This window comes from Carya illinoinensis, chromosome 8 (assembly GCF_018687715.1).
Source record: "Carya illinoinensis cultivar Pawnee chromosome 8, C.illinoinensisPawnee_v1, whole genome shotgun sequence".
Classification (NCBI taxonomy): Eukaryota; Viridiplantae; Streptophyta; class Magnoliopsida; order Fagales; family Juglandaceae; genus Carya; species Carya illinoinensis.
In genome coordinates, this window is record NC_056759.1 from 15,838,067 (window position 1) to 15,860,366 (window position 22,300).

The 22,300-nt window shown below is 35.9% G+C and overlaps 2 protein-coding genes and 1 non-coding gene across 4 annotated transcripts; 2 read left to right on the forward strand and 1 right to left on the reverse strand.

Moving 5' to 3' along the window:
• Positions 1–633: 633 nt before the first annotated feature.
• Positions 634–5,109, forward strand: LOC122317815 (50S ribosomal protein L24). 2 transcript variants are annotated; one of them, XM_043134850.1, is made up of 6 exons: positions 634–883; positions 997–1,062; positions 1,217–1,312; positions 2,787–2,890; positions 2,992–3,128; positions 4,779–5,109. In XM_043134850.1, the coding sequence occupies exons 2-6, from the start codon at positions 1,003–1,005 to the stop codon at positions 4,859–4,861; spliced, it is 480 nt and encodes a 159-aa protein (XP_042990784.1). In that variant the 5' UTR covers positions 634–883; positions 997–1,002; the 3' UTR covers positions 4,862–5,109. The 2 variants fall into 2 exon arrangements, with proteins under 2 accessions (XP_042990784.1, XP_042990783.1); XM_043134849.1 differs by having other exon boundaries at positions 636–883; positions 990–1,062.
• A 135-nt stretch (positions 5,110–5,244) lies between these two features.
• On the reverse strand, positions 5,245–5,317 carry TRNAK-UUU. The gene has a single exon. It is a non-coding gene; the product is annotated as a tRNA-Lys (tRNA).
• A 322-nt stretch (positions 5,318–5,639) lies between these two features.
• LOC122317814 (vicilin Jug r 6.0101) lies at positions 5,640–8,107 on the forward strand. The gene is made up of 6 exons (XM_043134848.1): positions 5,640–6,191; positions 6,315–6,490; positions 6,701–6,781; positions 6,898–7,170; positions 7,294–7,612; positions 7,720–8,107. The coding sequence occupies exons 1-6, from the start codon at positions 5,696–5,698 to the stop codon at positions 7,878–7,880; spliced, it is 1,506 nt and encodes a 501-aa protein (XP_042990782.1). The 5' UTR covers positions 5,640–5,695; the 3' UTR covers positions 7,881–8,107.
• The last annotated feature ends 14,193 nt before the right edge of the window (positions 8,108–22,300 follow it).

The following is a 22,300-nucleotide window of genomic DNA, read 5'->3' on the forward strand; positions in this document are numbered from 1 at the left end:
AGAAATTTCTTCAAGAAGCCTTGGCTTGTAGTGGTTTTCGGTACTCCAAAAATGGGCCTAATTGATAGGTTTCAATTTAAGGTATAAAGAGGGTTTCATTTAGGAAGTCTAAATCTAATTTTTCTTAATCTAATATGATTGCTAAGATAAAGAATCACATCACATGAATTTCCATGCTATACATCCATTCTTGATCTATGTTGTCAATGATGTTAATATTTGTGACCATGGATAGGTTTTATCACGATAAATGTGACAATTACTGCCATAATCCTATATTGATATTATTCAATGAATTAGATTATTTTGAGATGACATTCATAAAATTTAAGAATGATAGTTTGAGTTCATAAAGTTTACTATAGTTTTCCAGTAACTTATGTGGTCCGAGTGGAAGATTGTTAAAAATATTTTAGTTGGTGGACTTACATAGGTCTTAAATGAAACATTGTATTTTTAATATTTCTACATATTATAATCTCATCTCATTTTTATTTTATTACGGTGAGATGACATTATCCATTAATTTTCTAATTTTACTTTGAATAAAATAAAGCATAATTCAAAAAAGTATTAAAGTTTCACATTTTATCTAATGAAATTATATTCGTAAGTGTGGGATACTCGTATTTATCCCAAATAAAATGGTCCGGTGAACTTGCAGATCCAGAGACCTGAGTAACGCCTGTCCACAGGACCATGAGACTCGTGAGGATTTAGGGCCTTAGGCTATAAGGTCTCAAAACTCAGAAGACATAAACCCTATTGCCTGAAGTTCAGAGGGAAAGGAAAACGACCCTATTGCATAGAAAGATAACAAAACGAAAGCTCGAGGACTGACATCGAGCGACCGAATCCCAGCACTTCAGGCTTGAGTCTTAAGGTAAAATTCCTATACCCAATTCCAATTGAGTCTCATCGACGCCGTTTTCCTAATCTGCTGGTGAAAGTGATTTCATTTTCGGCTGTTGCCTTTTGCTGTTTGAAAGGGGTCAGATCGAAATGGGTTGGAAAGCGGCTCAGAAACTCATTAGGCATTGGAAAATCCTCAGAGGAGATAATGTAAGAAAGACAATCTGAGATCATTTTTTTTAACTCTTGGCTTTGTCTATTTTCGTCTTCTGTTTTATCTGTTCCATGATTTGTTTCCCATTATTTTTATGGTTTTTATTGTTTTCATTTTCCATTTTTCTCTTGTCTCGGCGTAATTGTTCAGGTGATGATAACAAGGGGGAAAGACAGAGGAGAGACGGGTGTTATTAAGCGCGTAATTCGATCGCAGAATCGCGTCATCGTCGACGGCAAGAATTTGGTTAGAAACTCTTGACTGCTTTTTAGCACATTGTTCAATTTATTTAAACTAGATCGAAATCTCAGTTGAGAAAATCATAGGCAAATTTTATGATCTCCCGGTAAGAATGTGGAGAAGAGCCAAAACATAAGGGTTCCGCCTACTTAAAACGGAATATTGTTTGGTTTATGACATGGGAATAGCATTTTTGAAAAAATTATGTTGTTCTAGTAGGTTTCAATAGCCCCATTTCTAGTGTATGTTAATGTAGGAAAAAGATTCCATCATGCTCTTACCCGAACTGAAGGGGCTCAAATGGGAAATAGACACATGAAGTGGATTGTATATCATTTACTGCTAATTTAATATTGCCCGAAATAGTTTTACGGGCAACAATAAATGCTGTTGGATCCACTTTGTGTCACTCTTTTCTCTCACTCGAGGGTCTCATCTTTGGGCAAGAACATGGGGGGACCTTGATTCGTTATTGTATTGCCTGTGTGGTGAGTGCATGTCCTCATTTGTTCAGGATGAAACAAGATAAAGAAAGCAAAAGTGATCGATATGATGTGCTAAGCAATATTATAGGGAATTCGCATAAAAATGTAGTACGATGGTTAAGTCGAATAAGTGTGTCTTTACAAAATACACTAGTTTTTTAGCTGTTATTCTGTTCAAGCAGCAAATGGTATTTGTAAGATTAAATTCAGTTTTTGGATTATTTCACTATTTTTAAAAGTAAAAGATACATCTTTCCTTATCTTACGGACTAGTAATCTTCTTTTTATGATGCTCTAACCTTCTGTTCTTTGGAGCTTTGAACTGTCCCACTATTCCCCTCATAGTTTATGCGACTAACCAAGTGCTTTTAGTCACTATTTACTCCTATGAACATGAGGTTTCTCCATTATTTATAATATATACATAAATAAATATATTCAAATTACATTCCAAATTTTTTAATGCAGTATTTTGTGAATATGCAATAGTTTTCAAGATTAAAGCAAATCAAACAAGTTGTGGGTTCAGTGAATCTTTTTCTTTCTTTTATTTCAAAAAAACCTCTCTTATGTCACCTGTCCAATCCTTCTTTGCTTGTATAATGTATCACGTTAAGGAAAATGTATCCGAATGTCCCATGGTAATCGTTTTGTGTTTCAAATTTAGGATCTTGTGCATTAAAGGTCGGAATTATACTATGCAGCCAAGAACCTGGTGGCATGATTCTTTGTTAAGTACATATGTTATGACATGCCTGAATTTTTAACATTATGTTTTCATCAATTAATAGGATTTTTTGTTCTTGATGGTCAATTTGTTTTCTTATGCGCCTATATTATAACTATTTTTTCACATCTCCAATAATATATATTTTTTATGAAGTACCCAAACCCCAATATTTGCATGGATTGTGTAATTTTGTGCCATAACAAAATATGTATTTGGCATAGTTTTACCACTTATTTTCCAATTTGTTTTTTACATATTTTTCCAGGTAAAAAAGCATATCAAACAAGGGCAAGGTCATGAAGGTGGAATATTTACTGTTGAAGCACCACTGCACGTATCGAATGTTCAAGTTGTTGACCCAGTGACAGGGTGCGGAATTATTTTTGGAATCTTATATAGCAATCCTTGGTATTCTTTAATTTGTTTTATACTTATTTCTCAGAAGTAATGTGTAATGTTTAGTTATGCAGGAAGCCATGTAAGGTCGGATCTAGATATCTTGAAGATGGCACTAAAGTAAGAGTATCTAGGGGTCTGGGAGCATCTGGATCCATAATACCTCGTCCTGAAATCTTGAAGATAAGGACTACACCAAGGCCTACTCTTGGTACTTATCCAGAGCTTAATCCCCTCCCTCTTTTGCTTTTCGTTCTTAATTTTTTCCTGTTTAACTCGGTGAATGTTATTCAGATGTATTTGTTTTTCTTATTGCAAATCTTGTGATTAGACTTCCCAAAATCCTACTGAAAATATACAGTTGCCTTCATAGTTTATGTTTGAATTTGCAATTATAGGAAGACTGCATGTGGAGTACCCAAGATTTTTTGTGAAGGTACTGTGTGAATGTTCTTGAGTTGTGACGTTCGGTATTAGAGCTAACTTGGTAATCTCATGTGGTCGAGAGAACTGTTGGCAAATAATGCCCTCACGAGAATGTTGATAGTTTTGAGTTGGGGATATTGTGGTGCCCAATTATTAGGCTGATTTGTGCTATAAAACGATTATGGGGAATTCCAAAATCACAATGTCTTAAGAAAGCTCCTATATTACATAGATTTGTTTCGTTTGCCTGACTTGTGAAAACATGAGAATCTCTCTAGCTGTTGGACGTAAGCCATGAGATGAGAGGCATGGAAGTCATTGCCTTGCTTCTAGTTTAAGGATCCCATATAACATAAAACTAAAGTGAGGAATATGGAACGAAATTTTGAATTTTGATTGCCAACTATGATGGCAGTTATTCAATATGCCTCACATGAAATGAAGTTAAGAAAATGCATCGAAACTTTTATTATTTTAATCATTAGTTGTCAAATTCTTGTTCAGAAAAGTGTGAAGGTCTATTGATGGCCAATTTTCAATATATGTAAATTGTAAAATGTCTACATATACATACATACCTACACACATGCATACACATAACACAGATGTATTATATATGTATATATGTATATATGTATATTGGATATGCAAAAAACTGAATTGGAGTATATATGTATTGCATATGAACATTATTAGACTTGCTATGTTTGTTTGTGCAGAAAATGGTGCCGTTAAGAAACCATTTGTTTGTAAGATATGTGGAGCCTAAATAAGAATGCTCAAGTAAATGAGTGAGTGGTAGAAAATATAAGCGGTGAAGGTGTTCAAAGGTAGAGGAATAGATAGTGTCACTTAAGATGGTAACGTCCAAGGAAGAGCAATTAATGGGCTTGTGAGAAAAACTATTTAATTCAACTTGATGGATTAAGGAGTTATAGGCCGAGGCTTAAAACATTATGGGTAAAAGAAATGAAGACGGGCACAATAAATACGGGGAAAACATAAAATTTTAGATTTAATATACTGGCACAATTTTATAGTAGATGTGTCAATTGCCTTGTGACGTACTTAAGTTTTCCTTTCCCTCTATTTTATATGAATTATATCTGTTGTAGCACCTGTTGCCCAGTAGTTGCAAAATAATTCAAATTAAGGTACAAGTGCCTCTTCAAACACCAGTTTTCCAGTAGTAGCAGAATAATTGAAATTAAGGCTGTCAATTGGTGCCAATATGGCTTTTCAGCTGAACGTCCATCGGTAGATATGTTTGCCAGTGTTTTTCCTTTGGAATAGGTTTAGAAGTCGGATTTTAACCTTGAGGGGGAAAAAAAGAAAGGAGGAATTAGTAATGCTGCTTCTGAATACTACCATATTGTGTTTACCATTCTGCTACTGATGACCTGACACTTTCTTTATTGGTTGTTTGCTTTTGCAGCTGGCCCCAAGGATACAACACTGGATCTCGTATTGGAGAAGACCTATGATGCTAAGACAGGGAAGGGCATGCCTGAACTTTGAGAGAGACATTTTCTTGGTTCAACTTTATGGCAAGTGTCAACACAATAAACTTGAAGATGTTGTAGACACTTGTTTTTTGGAGAGGGGGTGGGGGTGTGGTTTCAATGAGTTGAGACAGTCACGTATATGCCCTGCTTCCTTTTCGGTTTTGATGTACTATTTTAAGTTGCTCAAAACTGTACGAATTGCTATGTTCTCGCATGGACCACCTAATTTGTCTGCTACAATAGTCGAATGCTTGCTTTGAAGTCTCGTAAATATTACGTTCAACTGAAAATAAAAACCCCTAACAAAGAAAGAAACTTGAAAGAAAAGGAAAAGCCGAAAAGAAAATGGCGGCTTGTTGATCATCATGCACGATAGCCTGATCATAAAAACTAAAACGCCGTCTGTGGGATTCGAACCCACGACCACATGGTTAAAAGCCATGCGCTCTACCGACTGAGCTAAGACGGCTAGACATTTTGATGGTACATCTTTTAAGTACTTAGTATACATTAATCATCCTACACGTGAAGACTCCAGTAAAGACAAAGTAACATTGTCGATTTCGTGTAAATGATGAAGGCTATGAAATCACAGCTTCGAGTTGCCACAATAGTGCCAAAAATCAAAGAAACAATTGCTGCAAGACAATAATGTCTTCGTTGTACCTTGCAAATACTTGGCACTGAATTCTCATCTGAAGGACACGTATCGAACACTCGTCCTCCTGCATGGCCTCTATTGGATGTTCTCATTGACTCATCCTCCATCTGCTCACACTACAAATATTGCCACAGCCATATTCATCCTCTTCACAACGGATCACAAATCTCGACACTAGTATCAAGTATGGCTTTCAAACCTAAGATTCCTATAGCTCTCTTACTTCTATCCCTCCTGGCAATATGCGCTGGTTTAGCTCTGGCCATGCAAGACCCGGAGCTGAAACAATGCAAGCACCAGTGCAGGCACCAAAGACAATTCGATGAACAAGAGAAGGAACAATGTCAGAGGAGTTGTGAGGAGTATCACAGAGAGAAAAAAGCTCGGGAGGGAACAGAGAGGAGGAGATCAGAGGAGGGAAGCAGTAGAGAAGAAAGCTATGAAGAAGAGGAGTTCGGCGGGGAGCATGAGGAGCAAAATCCTTATGTTTTTGAAGATGAGGATTTTGAAACCAGAGCTAGTACTGATGAAGGCAGAGATCAGGTCCTGGAGAAGTTCACGAAGAGATCGAAACTTCTCCGCGGCATTGAGAATTTTCGTGTGGCGATTCTTGAAGCCAATCCTCAAACCTTCATTTCCCCGGCCCATTTTGATGCTGAACTTGTCCTCTTTGTTGCTAAAGGTATGTAATCTTCCTTTCACACTAGTTTTTCTTTTATAATCACTTATCAGTAATCACCATAAGTTATTTACAATTCTCGGATCCTAAGGTTGGTGGTTCTTTTTTATCGTATTGTATAACCAGGGCGATCAACAATCACAACAGTTAGGGAGGAGAAGAGAGAGAACTTCAACGTGGAACAGGGAGATATCATGAGGATTCCAGCTGGAACACCTGTTTATTTGATCAATAGGGATGAGAATGAGAAGCTTTATATTGTCCAAATCCTCCGACCCGTCTCTGTTCCTGGCCATTTCGAGGTAATTAATATGTGCAAGAGGCCAAATATCAATTTTCCATTTCCTTTTTGTTTGGTTAATTTTCCATGAATGAGTCAACGGCATGATAAGTGCGGTTCATTTTTTCATGATCATAGAACTCTGGCTAGGTAAAAAGATGAGCTAATAAGACAGGGCGTTCTTTGCTTTGTCAAATCATGTCGACTTATTGTTGTAAACCCCATGATGTAGGCATTCCACGGGTCAGGTGGCGAAGACCCAGAATCATTTTACCGGGCATTCAGCTGGGAGGTTCTTGAAGCTGCTCTCAAGGTCCGTCCTCCCTCCCATTTGTCTCCATTCCATTGAAGAGCTATTTTGTAAGTTTGTTTATTGGTTAGTGTCACTAATTGGATCAAATTTCAATTTCCAATTCCAAAATCAACCAGACACGAAGGGATCAGTTGGAGAAGCTCTTCGGGAAACAGAGGCAAGGAATCATCATCAAGGCATCCAAAGAACAAATCCAGTCTATGAGCCAACATGAGGAAACTCCCCCCCGAATATGGCCTTTTGGAGGCGACTCAACCCATCCTTTCAATCTTTTCCACAAACGTCCTTCTCAATCGAACAAGTTTGGGCGTCTCTACGAAACCGATCCTAACGAATGCAAGCAGCTACAAGACCTCGACCTCATGGTCTCCTTCGCTAATATAACCAAAGTAATCAATCATTCATGGCAGCTAGCTAGCTGCAGATATATCCTATACTTTCTTATTGTTTTTTTAATACTGAACATGATTTCTTTCGCATTATGGTAATCATAAATTTGCGAAATATTACAGGGATCAATGGCTGGTCCCTACTACAACTCAAGGGCAACACAAATCTCTGTGGTAATTGAAGGTGAAGGGTACTTTGAAATGGCGTGCCCGCATCGCTCATCCTCCGGATCAAGAGGGCAACGAGAGGGCAGTGGAAGCTCTGGGCGAAGGAGTAGGAGTGGCCCAAGTTATCAGCAGAGTAGAGGACGCTTGAGACGCGGAACGGTGTTTGTAGCCCCGGCAGGCCATCCAGTTGCTGTCATTGCTTCACGGAATAAGAATCTGCAGGTGCTTTGCTTCGAGGTCAATGCTCAAGGAAACGTTAGGTTCCCTCTCGCAGGTATATCTTGTTGGAATAATTCCAAACCCATGAAATTATTACTCTCTTGTTTTCTTTATACATGCATTGTCTCTGATTCTGATCCGTTTTCTTTTGTATTTTCCTAGGGAAAAACAACATTGTGAATGAGTTTGAGAGGGAGGCGAAGGAGTTGGCCTTTAGCTTGCCTGCAAGAGAGGTGGAAAAGATCTTCAGGAACCAGGATCAGGAGTTCTTCTTCCCGGGGCCAAGCAGACAACAAGAGGAAGGCGGTCGTGCGTTTGAATGAGCTGCTGCATGGGTCGAGGAGGAAGAGGCTTTACAGAGGGGTTTTGAGAGCAGTTTTGTGGTTTTTTCGTTAAGCATATGTATGATAATGTGTGCGTTGAGGTACTGAAAAACTGTACTGTGTATATGTACATATGTGCGTAAAATGATGTAAAATATGTGCTCGAGTACTAAGCTTGAATAAAAGAGACCAAATAAAAGTGGTACAGATGATGATGATGAGCTTCCTGCTTTGTGTCCTCTCTTTCTATGTACTGGCATGATACTACTCTTCTGCAGAATTGGTCAACTATGAAATTTACGTCTTTGAAATTTATTAAGTTATTATAATATCATATAACATTACATAGTAATATTATTGTTTTAAGTTTGAGTTCAAGGGTTGTGGAGAGCTTTCAGTGTGTTAGAGCTTCAAGGGTTGGGGTGAGTTCAAGGGCGCTCTTGGTGAGGAAGTTCAGTGATGGTGTAGAGATGGAATCCAAATTAGACTTAAAGTAGTTTCGTAAGTAGATAGTTTTAAATTAGACTTGTTTAGGGGTTTAAAAATAAACCGAAAAACCGGCCCAGACTTGGCCAGTTGGTTCAGTTCGATTCGGTTCGAAATCATTTTCTTTATTTTAAAAACTGGTCAAATTCAATCTGTAATCGATTTTAAGTTTTCCAACACCGTACCAAACCGGACCGGTTCACTTATTATATATATTTTATTAATTTTTAATATTATATATAATATAAAATATATTATATATAATATATATAATTATATATGAAATAATATATTATAATTTATAACATAACATTTTAATCTTAAAAATAAATATTTATTTGACCATATGTTTTAAATATAAAAAATATATATTAAATACATTTTATTACTTAATAAATTTTCAATATATTTCTTTTGATAAATACATTAGTAATATTAATATATTTATTATGTTAAAACCGGACCGAACTAGACCGAAACAGGTAAAACCAGAAGTACTGGTTTAGAAGGTAACCTGTGTATAATCAATTTTTGAAAATGCAAAATCGATATATATCAGTTCAATCCTAAATTTTGTCTAAAATCAAACTTGACTGGACCGGTTACACTCCTAGATTTGTTCTATCATGCTCCGGGCTCTCGACTGAACCTTTTAACTTTTATCTATAAATTATAAAACTTAGATACAATAATTTTCCAAACTCAAATATCTCAAAGTCCTTTCAAAGAAAGTAAACTCGACACTCTTACATATTCTCTAAAATATCATAAATCTACTTATATAAATGGGCATTTATCTCACCTTTTTTTTTTTTTTTTTTTTTTTTCTATAATCTTGTCACAACTATCGAATCCATAAAACAATAGAGGAAATAAATGAGTGAGTTCATCGACTTAGTAAGCAGACTAATGATTAAACATGAGCTAGTTAAAGAATGCATAATAAAACAGTTTAAAAAATAGCAGTTGTATTTCAGATACAATAATAATATAGACAAAAGACGTTATGCACAAGTGTACTCAAATAATATTAAAGATAGAAACAAAGACCGTATTTACTCCCATGCCAGGGTTGTACATATCTATAGTTAGCCAAGCAGAACTTAAATCACTTTGTCACCAAAGTGAGTTAACTCACAATGGAGGTCATGTTTACCCCATGGCAAACTAGTGCATATTTCAGGTTAGTTAAGCATAATATAAAGCACTTTATCACCAAAGCGACTGAACTTAGAATAGAGGCCCGTGACAAGCATGTGCATATTTCACATTAGCTAAGAAAAACATAAATCACTTTGTTACCAAAGCTACTAAATTCAGAACAAAGGCTATATTTACCCCATGATAGGCTTATGCACATTTCATAAATCACTTTGTCACCAAAGCAATTGAACTCAGAACATAGGCCATATTTACCCCATGAGAGGCTTGTTTATCTCTAGAATAGAGACCACCATTTTACACCCGTGGCAAGGCAACAACAGAGATCATTATTTTACACTCATGGCAAGATTAGAATAGAGACCATGATTTTTCACTTGTGGAAAGGTAAGAATAGAGGCCACACTTTTAACCCGTGTTATGAACCATAACCAAAAGCATAACAAAATCTTATGCCTCAATATTTTTAGAACAAACAAATAACATAATAGTATACTGAGTAGATAATATATATATATATATATATATATATATATTCAGATAAAAAATCTAGACTTCATATTCACATTTTATGCAGTAGAGAATTAGAATGCAAAAATTGTTCATGTCTATGCCAATCATGATAAAATGTCACATTTCATTTTCATATACAAAGAATAGAGCATAAACTGCTTGATGTTGTTTTCATAACAAAATATGAAGGTTTTTCACGAAAGTAGTATATTACTTGATTTTTGCATTGCACTATCTAAGCCTTGTAACCGAATAGTAGTAGCATCCAACCTAGTCCAAAAATCATCAATAGTATATTAGTAATTCATAAACCAGACTAACCACAAAACCATGCCCAATATGCTATACTCTAACTAAACACCATTTGCACAATCTAACTAAGAATCAACTTTAAAGTTTTGACTACAAGAGATATGCATGCTAAAATTTCTCTATTTTGATTTCACCTCAACCATAGCAAATAACTAAACAAAATCACTCTCCATTTCTATAGAGATACACTATAAACCAACCTTCATTCTCTCAACTTACCACCAATCAACCAACACCAAAATACACCAACCCACAAAATTCTTAGAACTGTCTGGTCACTCCACAATATAAGTTAGCCATTGTTTTAACATGTACATGAGTAAAAAGAGAGCATCTTGTCGAACTTGTGGTGAGTGGTTCAAAATAGTTGTGCATGTGGTGCAATAGCCTCTATTGGTTGTGCACTGGTAGAGTGGACAAATAGGGGGGAGGGGAGAGAGAGAGAGAGAGAGAGAGAGAGAGAGAGAGAGAGATGTGCCAATGGAACAAAGGTGGACAAGTGGGCAATGGTGACTTGGTGTGGAGGTGAACAAAGGTGGACAAGTGGGCAATGGTGACTTGGTGTGGAGTTGCGATTGAGAGAGGGTGCGAGGTGCATAAAAGAGGATCGGCAGAAAGGGATTTGTTGTGGTGGAATGACTCACAAGGAGTCAAAGTTCAATTAAATAGATAGAAGATGAGAAGATGACAAGTGAAACCTAAGTTCAAAATTGACGACAAATAATTGGTCATATCTAAGAATGATATATTACAGATTTGGGAGTCCGGTGAGAGTGAGGGGTAGGGGTGTAATTTTGGACCGATAAACTGGTGAATCGGCCCAAACTGGACCGAACTAATTTATAACCGGTCTAGTTCTGGAACTGATTCTTATGTTGTGCAAACCAACCAAAACTGGTCCGATTTTGGTTTCCTACTTTCTGAGACCAGACCAGACCGAACTAGTTATGAAAAATTAATATGTAAAAATTAATTTTATATAATTTTGAATATTATATAAAAAAATTTATGTATATATAATTTTTATATATAATTATATATGAATTTTGGATATATAAGATATAATTATATATCATATTTGAAATAATTTTATATTATAATTTATAACATACGATCTTAACCTTCAATATGAATATTTGTAATTTTTTTAGTTATATGTTATTAATAATAAAAAATATATTAATTACATTTTATGGCATAATAAATTCTCAACATATTCTTTTAAATCTTTGATAAATACATAATAGGATTGGTAATCTACTAATCCACTTTAAGTTTATATATAAACATAAAACAACTATATAAATCATTATAGCATTAGCAATTATATTAATGTTATATCACTAGATGATACTATAGTGCTATTATCAATGATCATATAAGTGATATAAGTGATATTCATAATGGTAATTTATATGTTAGTACTATGTATTAGTAACTTAATATTATTAGTATAATTATTACTAATATTTATATATGATAACATAATATATATATATATATATATAAAGTATGTTATATTAATGTAAATATCATAGTATATTGCATTTTATTAAAACCAAAACACTGGATCAAATCGGACTGAAATCAATAAAACTGGATGTACCGGTTTAGGGGGATAACGGGTGCGTAATCGATTTTTGAAAATGCAAAATCAGTCCATACCAGTTCGGTCCTAAATTTTCTCAAAAACCGGATCGAACCAGACCGGTTACACCCCTAGTGAAGGGAGAGAGTGTTAAGAAATCAAAGAGAGAGTAGAGTTTCATTCTTCGTCGAAGAGATGGAAAAGATTTCCATTTGCGAACACTGAAGAAAAAGAAGTTTGTTGTCATATATAAAATGAATTGGGTCTAGTGCATTAGAAGAAATTACCAAGAATAAAAGAAGAGATAAAATTAAAAGGGGTTGACTCAGAGACAAAGATGGTGAAAGTGATATAAGGTAAGAATGACTCAACTATAAAGAATGAAAGAGTATTCTATAAAAGGAGGGAATTTGTAGAAATTTCCAAACATCTCTATAGACAAAGACTTTTCAAATCATTGGCTCCCATCTCAAGATTTCTACAGCGAAGGTGTCTTCTTCAACCTTTCAAGAAGCTAAATTTTCTCCATTGTAATGAGACCTATAAATGATCATGAGAGACTATAAAATCACCTAACATAGTGGGTTTCGCCCCTAAACAACTCATGACACGAGCTTCTATGCTGAAGCTTAATCATGTAAATTTTTGTGTCTATTTATTTATAGTTTATATTCTTTATTTATTATTTATTTCACATATGAGAATCCAAGCATATTATCAATGCTCAAGCCATCGTTGAAAATTGTTCGATTGTAATGTTGGGCTCTGACCCCACTGAAAAAATGCATCAATAGTTTAGCACCGTTTGTGAGATTCAACAAACTTAATTCAACACAAAGGTAACACTGCACAAAATGGAGGATTATAGCGAGTAGGGTTCTGGATCAAAAAGGAAATCATGCCAAACATCCATGAAGTTAAGTCCCTTACTACTCTCTATTTATATATGTTTTAAGTAAAGTGCATTGTGTGACCATGCACATAGCTTAGGGGTGAGCATGAAGCTTGCCCCCGAGCTACACAGGGGCACAAAATAGAGCTTGACTTGAGAAACAAGTGAGGTGGGCACTCTACCCAGAATGCAATAAAACCCGAGTGAGCAATGGAGCTCCCCTAAGCACAAGCATGGTGCCCAATAAAACTCGGGCAAACAATGATACTCGCACCAAGCAATGTGCATGGTGAGCAATCAACCTACTGAACAATAAAGCACAAGCGAGCAATCGAGCTCACCCGGAGCAACTAGCTTGGTTGGCACTTTGTCACTACCCACACCTTGATATGAACCCCATTAACCTAAAATCCCCAATAATAAGAACTTAAAAAAAAAAAATCTCCAAAATCAAATGTCTAAAAAATCATTTTGAGTAAAATAAACTAAACACTGGGAAAATTTCTCTTAATTTGGAAAAATCCACTCATGCCACCTGGCACTTATAATCTTATCACATGTCATCTATTTCAACTGTTACAACTATCAAAGTCATCTTAAAAAATGGTGTAGATAGAGGGGTGAGTCCATAAACTCATTAAGCAACAAATATATACTAGTGTATAAATATGAGCTAGTTACATAATGCATAACAAAATAGAATCTAAAACATAATAGAACGATATTCTAAAAATATTTATTTAAAATAATAATATAGACAAAAGACTTTTGGCATAAGCATAATTGAAACAAAATCATAACAAGAGGTCATGTGTAACTCCCCGTGGCATAGTTGTACTATCCCCAACAACCAATCCTGATACAAACAGAAGTAAAATCTTCCCCCTTTAAACTCAACACGCCGAGTGTGCAAACAAGAAAAACGACACAGAAAAACACTTTTTCTCCAAAGTAGGTGTATTCAGAAACAGAGATGTTGGTACCAACATAACAACAGAAACTACAGTTTTACAACTATAGTAAGGGCAAAACAGAAGCACAAATAGAATGTCATGACAAAGAATTTTCAGATGCAATATCATATGAAAATAAAGTATTGAGTAGATAAATATATTATAGTCATAAACATTTTAAAATTCATAATCGCCCTTTTTTATGTATTTGAGAATAAATTACCAAAAGAACAATTATATATACAACCCTAAAATGTACAAACCTTGCACAGACCTTCTATTAAAAAAAAAAAAAAAGTGGACCTCATCATGAAAAAGTATGAAAAATTCACATTTTTCTTTTGTGGGGCCCATTTTTTTTTTTTAAACCAAATGGCTTGCATAAGGCTTGTATATTTGTGGCTTGTCCCTAGCATTATTCTTACAACCTTGTGGGTGGGTTGTGTCATTGGACTGCAATGGCCAAGTAATGGTGATTTGACATGGTGAGCAGTATCGTGGGAGGTCTAAAATGGTGTTTTCTTGGGTTTAACGTAGGAGGAACGAAGGGCCTACAGTTTGGTACAAGCACCTCACTATGAGGTTGCTTTTGGTTATGGGTGGTGGTTCTTAGAGCTTCGGGGTGTCATTGGTAGCTGATCGTGGCTTGGGGATGATGTCCAAGGCCTAACTAAGTGGTATATGACTCAAACTGGTGCACAATAGGCCACCGAGCTTCTCTACTTTTTATATCATGAAACATGGGATGTTTGAGCTTGGTTTACCACAAAGGGAGAGGTGCTCTTCCGTGGTGGTGTTCGACACTGTTTGTGGTTGAGGGAAGTGTTGTTTACATGGGTTGCGGCTGTTGAACAATGTACAACGGAGGGACACATATGTGCAATGGCTAGCTTGCGTCTTGGGGTGCTTCCATGGTTGAGTTGCCATGAATGGTTTTCTGGTTTGCTATGAGAGGAGAGTTAGTTTGTGGCTTCCTCTCAGTTTTTCATAATGGCTGGCGACATAAGGCAATTTGAGAGTGCTGTGGGAGGAGTTTCAATTGTGACTAGCGACAACCCTACCTAGTTTGGAGAAGACGATGGTGTTATTTGTATGCAATTTATATACGATTATATATATATATATAGTATGGCTATAAATCTATGCTTTGACAAGTGAAGGTTCATTGGTTTTGGTTCTTAAGTTGGTCTCTACACATATACAAGACGAGGTTTGTCCAAATTTATGGACTAATCCACTTAACAATCTTAATTGGCCAATCTTAAATTCCAAAATGAGTCCAACTCATCCAATAAATACTTTTGGAGTTTAATAATTTATTGGGCCAACACCAAATCTATGGGCTAAGTCACTAAACAAGGGCCTTCTTGGCCCATAAACATTATATGGGTTTTATCATAATTATTGAGCCCAAGAAAACCCCATAAAGCCCTATAATAAATCTTGGGCCCGTAGCTTATTTAAAACTATTCAATAAATCTCAACTGGGCTTCCAAAAAATATTGGCCCATTAATACCATTCAAAAATTTCTACTAAACTTTAATGGTCCGAGTGATTACACACTTAGCTTGCCCCAAAAGACTATCATTATAGGCACTCCACATGCCCGCATCTCAATGGAGCAAGGAAAATCACCCTAAGCAAAGCATATAACTAAAAAACGAGTAACAAAACTCACCTTGAGCAAAATGCATTACTCGTAAGTGAGTAGTGAGTAATGCATTTTGCTAAAGGTTACAAGCAATAGCTAAATGCCTAGGTCTACTTCCCTCAAACTCACTATTTCAATATTATCTATGCTAACAAGTTTGAGTTTCAAATGTTGTTCCTTAAAAGTGCCTCAAAATTCTATGAGTCTTTTAACAAAACAAACATAAGGGAATGTAGAGTTCAACCCAAACGACATGTTTTGATAGCAGTACAATCATCGGTCTATTATGAATGAAGACTTCTCCTCGTTTGCAGGGTTCATTTGGATCTAATTGTACCCCAACTAGATGTCCATGAAACTCTACATCTGACGTCTTGCCATAGAGTTGACAATCAATCGATCCTCAGTAGTGTGAAGCTATCTTTTGGGCATGCCTTGTTGAGGTTGGTGAAGTCTACTCACATTTTCCATTTTTCATTGGATTTTTTACTAGTACAACATTGGACAACCACTCAGGATAGTGAGCCACTCTAATGAATCTTGCGACGAGGAGTTAGTTGACTTCTTCGACTATGGTCATGTAACACCCCGCTAGAAATTCAATTGTGAAATTTCTATTAACTTAGGAACCTCGTGAAAACCCCATAAGTTTTCACGAATCCATTAATCGTATAGGTTTTTGTCTAACTACATAGTTAGTGTTATTATTTACTATGGTATCAGAAGTGTGTTTTTGATTATTGGAGATAGTTAGAAGTGTCAAAATGTATTATGGTTTGTGCCATTAGACTCGGAGGGTTATTTAAAGTCTTATGGAGCAATAACATTTTTTCATATTTTCGGACAAAACGTCTGTTCAAAACTGTAGATATTATTGGATAAAAAGAAATATCTTGAGGTAATTTTCATGAATATTATTAAGTAAAAATATTTTGAGTTGATTTTATAGATATTATTAGATAAAAATATCTTAAGTTGATTTTTTGTAGATACTATTGGATAGAATATTATGAGATAATCTTTTATAGATATTTTGGGTAGGAGAAAACTACACTCAACTCTCAACTCCAGCCACATCTTTTCTATATCTCATCTATAAGTATCTCCAGCCACCTCTCCCCACGAAATTATCTTCATTTACACTTTCCATTGAAAGAATATCAAACACTCTCTCTCGGACAGCTTTTAGGAGGTCTTTTGCACACCCATTTTGAAGCTTTTGTAAGTGTTTTATCATAAAGTCCCCTTCATATAAGTTGTTCCTTTTTTAGTCTAGTTTACATGGATATCTTATTTTCCCCATTTGAAGATCATTTGGTCAGTCAAATATTGTGTAAAATATAGAAAGGTCATTTTGGGAGATAAATTGGAGAATATGTTATAGTTTGGAGTTTTTGACCAAGCTAATGGATAGATATTGGTCCGAAATTTTTATGGAGTATTGTTAACATGTATATGTGACTATTGGTTGAGGATTTTTACATGATTAAAGGTTTTGATGAAAGATTTTCTTAGATTTAGAAACTTAGAAACTAGAAGAAGAAAAACAGTTTCTGTTTTGAAAAAGTTTAACTCTTTGGTGGTCTAAACCTATTCTAATGACTTTAATAATTTTATTGAAGGATCCTAAGTATCTTATATACATGTTATATTATTATTTTGAATATATTTGATGTTAGTTTCAAAGATATGAAATTTTATGCAAAGAGATATTCAAATAAGCCAAAGTGTGGATATTCTTGGCTAAATTTATGTTTTGGTTAATTTCTAACCATGTGATCTTGAATTAGAAGCTTATATATGTTTTAGGACATCTTTTTAAACCATGTGATGGTTTGGTTTGAAGATCATATATTTATAAGTCATAGATCAAGAGATTTATCAAAACTAGTTGAGGAAAAAGTTTCTGTTTTTGGACTAAGTGTAAAACCAAAAACTCCAAATGTTATTTTGTGATTTTGGTGACTTAGTTTGATGATTTAAAACATGTTTGATGTTAGGATGATATTATGAATATGTTAGAAGTAAGATTTGATTTTTTTAAATTCTTGGAGATGTTTTGATTTAAGGTTAAAACTTGTGATTCAAGTGCTTGGATATTTTTACAAAACAGTTTGGTGTTAATTATTAGCTTTTTCTAAATGGATGTTTTAAGTATGGTTTTGAACTTAGGATTGGAAGATGTTTGTTGCAAAATTTTGGTTTAAGCATGAGTTTTGAAATTGGAAGGAATTGCAACAAAAATCAAGGGAAATGACCTATGGATGTTTCAGCCATAGTGTGTTCTTCATAGTTGTGTTTTGTTTTAAATTTTTCTGAGTTGATATTTAAGTTTAGGACAAAATTTACATGAGAAATGTAAATTTTGGAAACTTTTGAAGTTAGTATGCAAAATCCTTAAGTTATGGGTAAAAAGGTCATTTTCCCACATGTAGAGAGTAAAATGAAAATTTTACTCTTTAAGTTAGTATTTTCCATATTTCAAATTATTAGTGATTTAGTTCTAACTTTTAGAATCACTAATTACAGTTCCTCGTGATCGCACTTGAAGTTTTATAAGAAACGCGGAGATCGAGGTAAGTTAGCTTTTAACTTACTAGCAGTCTACTGTGTATGTGTACTAAGTAAAGGAACTACAATGTATGTATGTATGTTATCATATATGTCATGCCATGCCAAGTTATCACGTAATTGTCTATTATACAGAATTTATTCTGTCATCAATTTTTATCTGTTACATAATATATTCTGTTATGTATTACTGTACCTTACAAGTACGTCATGCTAAGTATGCCATCTATTACATGTATGTCAAGTCATGTAATATTCACTGTTGCAAGTATGTCATGTTAAATATGTTGTCTATTATATGTTATGCCATGTTACGAAATGTTTCTATCTCAAGTTGGTCATGTATTTCAAGTTATGTTCAAGTCACGTTATGTTACGTCAGGACTTTAGTCATTTCATATTCCAGTCACGTTTTATCTTGATTACTTATGTATGGGGTCACAGCAGTTGTGGCGCATACACTACGTGAGACACAGCAATTGTGACACGTAGAATACATGGGGCTACAACAACTGTGGAGTATGTATTTAAGCAGTTAAAGAATAAGTTTCCGTAGAATACATGGGGCCACAACAATTGTGGAGTATGTATTTACACGTAGAATACATGGGGCCACAACAACTGTGGAGTATGTATTTTTCATGTTAAGTCAAGTTTGTGTAGAATACATGGGGCCACAACAACTGTGGAATATGTATTTACACGTAGAATACATGGGGCCACAACAACTGTGGAGTATGTATTTTTCATGTTAATTCAACTTTCAAAGTAAGTTCATGCTAAGTCAAGTTTCAGATCAAGTTCATGTCAAGTCAAGTTCAGTTCATGTTTCAATTTAAGTTATGTCAATTATGCTATGTTGTACTCCAAGTTATGCTTTAATTACTTATAAATTTGATTATGCATTTATACTTTTACTGTCATCCATGCATCATTAGTTTGTGTGGAAGTTTTTTGTTAACTTACTGAGATTTGTAATCAAATCTCACTTTGGTAGTCCCAACTAACATTTCCCTTGAATGGTAGATCTTGTTACAGGACCTGAAGGAGAATTAGGAGCTGATCAACTAGACACAGTTGACTAAGTGACGGTGCGACATAAATGTTGATATAGTAATTAACGTAAATTACTACTTGTACGATTGAGTTGCATCTCTACTACTTTTTGGATCATAACCATTTTAGACTAGTGTTGTGATCTTAGTTGTTCAATGGATTTTTATGTATGAAGTATGTTTTAAGCATTTGGGATATTTTCAATTTGGTGCATAGTATTGCTAAAGAAAAAATTTATCCGCTGCGAATATTGCATATTGTTAGATGCATGTTAGGAATATTGCATCTTATATGTCATGAACGGGGGCAGGTAACCTTGTGTTGCATGTCTCGACGCTTCAAATGTCCGTCCGATCCCCAACGGAATTTGGGGGCGTCACAGGTCACATACTTCTCGATGCTGAATGATCTCATATTTTGGTAGACCTTCTTATTGGCTAGGTCAACACAAATTTGATACTTGATGATTGCATTTTCTATCCTAGGCAAGTCTTTGTGGCTCCATGAGAACACATCCCTATGTTCGACTAGGAGCTGCTTCAGTGCCTCTCAAATGTTGGTCTGGGGCTAGGTCTCCAGTCGTTCTGGGTGGAGTGTTACTTGCCCCAGCGGCTTATTTGCTTTTGTTTGCTACAAGCTTTCTTCATCCTACGTTTCCACTTCACAGTCAAGAAGGACTGGTGGCGGGGTCAAGACTTTGTCTTGATTTTGGTTCTCTACTATACGGATAACCACTCCCCCTTACTTGAACTCTTGCACATAGCATTCTCGAGGTAGGACTTGCTCACCTCAGACCTCTCTTACTCTGTCTATCTGAAACTTCATTTTCAAATGATAGGTAGAAGTGACAGCTCTGAGGTTGTTCATGGGTGGGTACCTTAATATGGCATTGTGGGATGATGGGGCTCTGACTACCAGGAAGTAGGTCATGGTGGTGGCAATGCATGCTCCTATCCCAGTTAGGATAGGTAAGGTTATGGTGCCCAAGGGTTATGCCTCATCCCTAAAGAACCCTTTCAAAGGCGTGGATGATGCTTGCAATCTATTAGAATCAATACCCATTTTGGTGAAGACCTCCCAGAATATGATGTCAATTGAGTTTCCATTGTCGATTAGAATTCACCCAGTAGTATAGTTGGCGACCAACAATGTTACTACTAATGTCATCCTGGAGGTATAGGACCCCCTCACAATCTTCTTCACTGAAGAAGATGCTCTCCTAGCTCTTACACCATTGTTGCTTGGGAGGTCTGTCAGTCATGTAAACTTCCTTATATCTTGCCCTGGGAGCATGCGCTTTTCTTCTGGATGTAGAGGTCCCTCCTCTAGCAAACCCCCTACTATTGTAAAAGTTTCCCCCAAAGGTGTCTAGCCGTGGTTTGGGTTCTGGCAAGGGTTGTCTCGGTCATCTTCCATTGTTAGTCATCTCCTTTGTGGGCTCCTACTTTTTCAAGCATTTTGATCTCACTCCATTCTCTACTTAGGCACTTGGAACATGGGCTTTGATTGTTTCGCGACCAATCGCTCCAACTCGTCACTTCCCCACAACTCTTCTACTCTTATTTCCATCATATAGAAGTCCTTCATCTAGTGACTGTCTGACTGATGGTAGGTACAAAAAACGGTCCTTTCCTTGCCTGGATGCCTCGCCCTTGCTATGGTGACCCTTATTTTGATTGCACATTGAGACTATTATGAATGAATCTCGGATCGAGAGGGGGCGCTCACTTTTCTCTCCTTTTGTCATGTTGGCTTTACCTAGTTTTCTCCAAGGTTCTTTGTTTGCTCGATCTCTGAGGGTCCTTGCTTTCTTCCTTCATTTCTACTTTCTGTGGTGCAAGTATGGCTTATAGTGTGTCTTCAGCATTAACAAAGTCATCGCCCCAAAATAGTTGCCAGTATAATTTTCTCATCCTGATCATCAGTGGTTAATCGCTCTTTGTTGAACTAGGTGAGGTATGCCTTTAGGATCTCTTCTTCTTTTTCCTTGATGGTTTGGAAGTAAGCTATGGGTGTCTTCACCTCCTGCTAGCCATGGGTTGCATTAAGAATAGCTTGACCAATTCTTTGAAAGTGTCAATCAACCCTAACTGCAATGCTCCGAACTAGCCTCTCACCTCTTCGTTCAATGCCAGTGGGAAAGCTCGACATGCTATCTCTCCAAGAAATCCTTAAAGGATCATGTATACTTTAAAGTTTTCCATGTGATCTATTGGATCTCGGGACCTGTTGTACAGCTTTATCTGCAGGACCTTGAACTTTGGTGGGAGTGGCACAACCATCACCTTTGTGTTGTAGGGTAAATCTGTGCAGTTGAACAGTTGATCGATCGAGGATAAACCCCACCTTCCTGGCCATTTCCTCATACTTATCTACAAGACTGTGCAATTCGTCATGTAGCTTTTTTTTTTCCCATCTCCTCGGTATTCATTACACCTCATTGTGTGCATCTCCCTCTGGTTGTTTATTGTGGTTTGGCACAACGTCCTCGCTATAGTCTTGTTATTTATATCTAAGGCTCTCATTTTCTCGCTAGAGAGCCTTCATTACTACACCCATCTTTCTCAACTGTTTCTCCATGTCCAAAAGTTGTGCTTCCATATTTGTTGAAGTGGTTTCTTGGTCACAAGTTATGTGGAAGCATGTCATAGTAGGCATGTGAAAACCACGTTGAGATGTATCTAAGAATTTTGCACAGATCCCATAAACGATGCCATAGTTTTGAAAGTATTTTTGACTAATCTTGATCGCTAACCTGTGACAAGAAAAGAGGGAGACCCTGTACACCTCCAATTCTTAAGTTAGAAATATATATGTGTTACTATGCAATGAGGGATCAAAAAGTTACATTGGACTGCTAACATTGATCCTTTATATAGATATGGCTTATTGCTTATAGGATAGATCAATCATTTCTCCAAATCTCAGGAAGTCAATTATCAAATTCCTGAAATTTGCTTTAAGAAGGAAATTATTAACATATCAAGGGTAAAATATTGCAAATTTCTCTTTGTTTCTTTAGGAGTTGATATCTTTGATTAGCGACAGTTACCGTATTAATCCAATTAGATGGTGCGATCTCATGGTGGCGAATGTATAGTACGTCCATGGCCTTTGAACCCGTTGGGTCTTCTGTATGGGCCTTACTCAGTATATTTGAACCCGTCTCATGAAAGAATCTCTTTGGGGTCTCTTTTTTTTTTTTCTATAAACATATAATACTTGTCAATTGTGTT

Excerpts from the sequence above, each read along its gene's own strand:
- LOC122317815 (XM_043134850.1), top strand. The coding sequence starts at position 1,003 with ATGGGTTGGAAAGCGGCTCAGAAACTCATTAGGCATTGGAAAATCCTC. Across the intron at positions 2,891-2,991 it reads GTTGTTGACCCAGTGACAGG|GAAGCCATGTAAGGTCGGAT; the intron begins GTGCGGAATTAT and ends TTAGTTATGCAG. Across the intron at positions 3,129-4,778 it reads TACACCAAGGCCTACTCTTG|CTGGCCCCAAGGATACAACA; the intron begins GTACTTATCCAG and ends TTGCTTTTGCAG.
- LOC122317814 (XM_043134848.1), top strand. The coding sequence starts at position 5,696 with ATGGCTTTCAAACCTAAGATTCCTATAGCTCTCTTACTTCTATCCCTC. Across the intron at positions 6,192-6,314 it reads TGTCCTCTTTGTTGCTAAAG|GGCGATCAACAATCACAACA; the intron begins GTATGTAATCTT and ends TTGTATAACCAG. Across the intron at positions 7,613-7,719 it reads CGTTAGGTTCCCTCTCGCAG|GGAAAAACAACATTGTGAAT; the intron begins GTATATCTTGTT and ends GTATTTTCCTAG.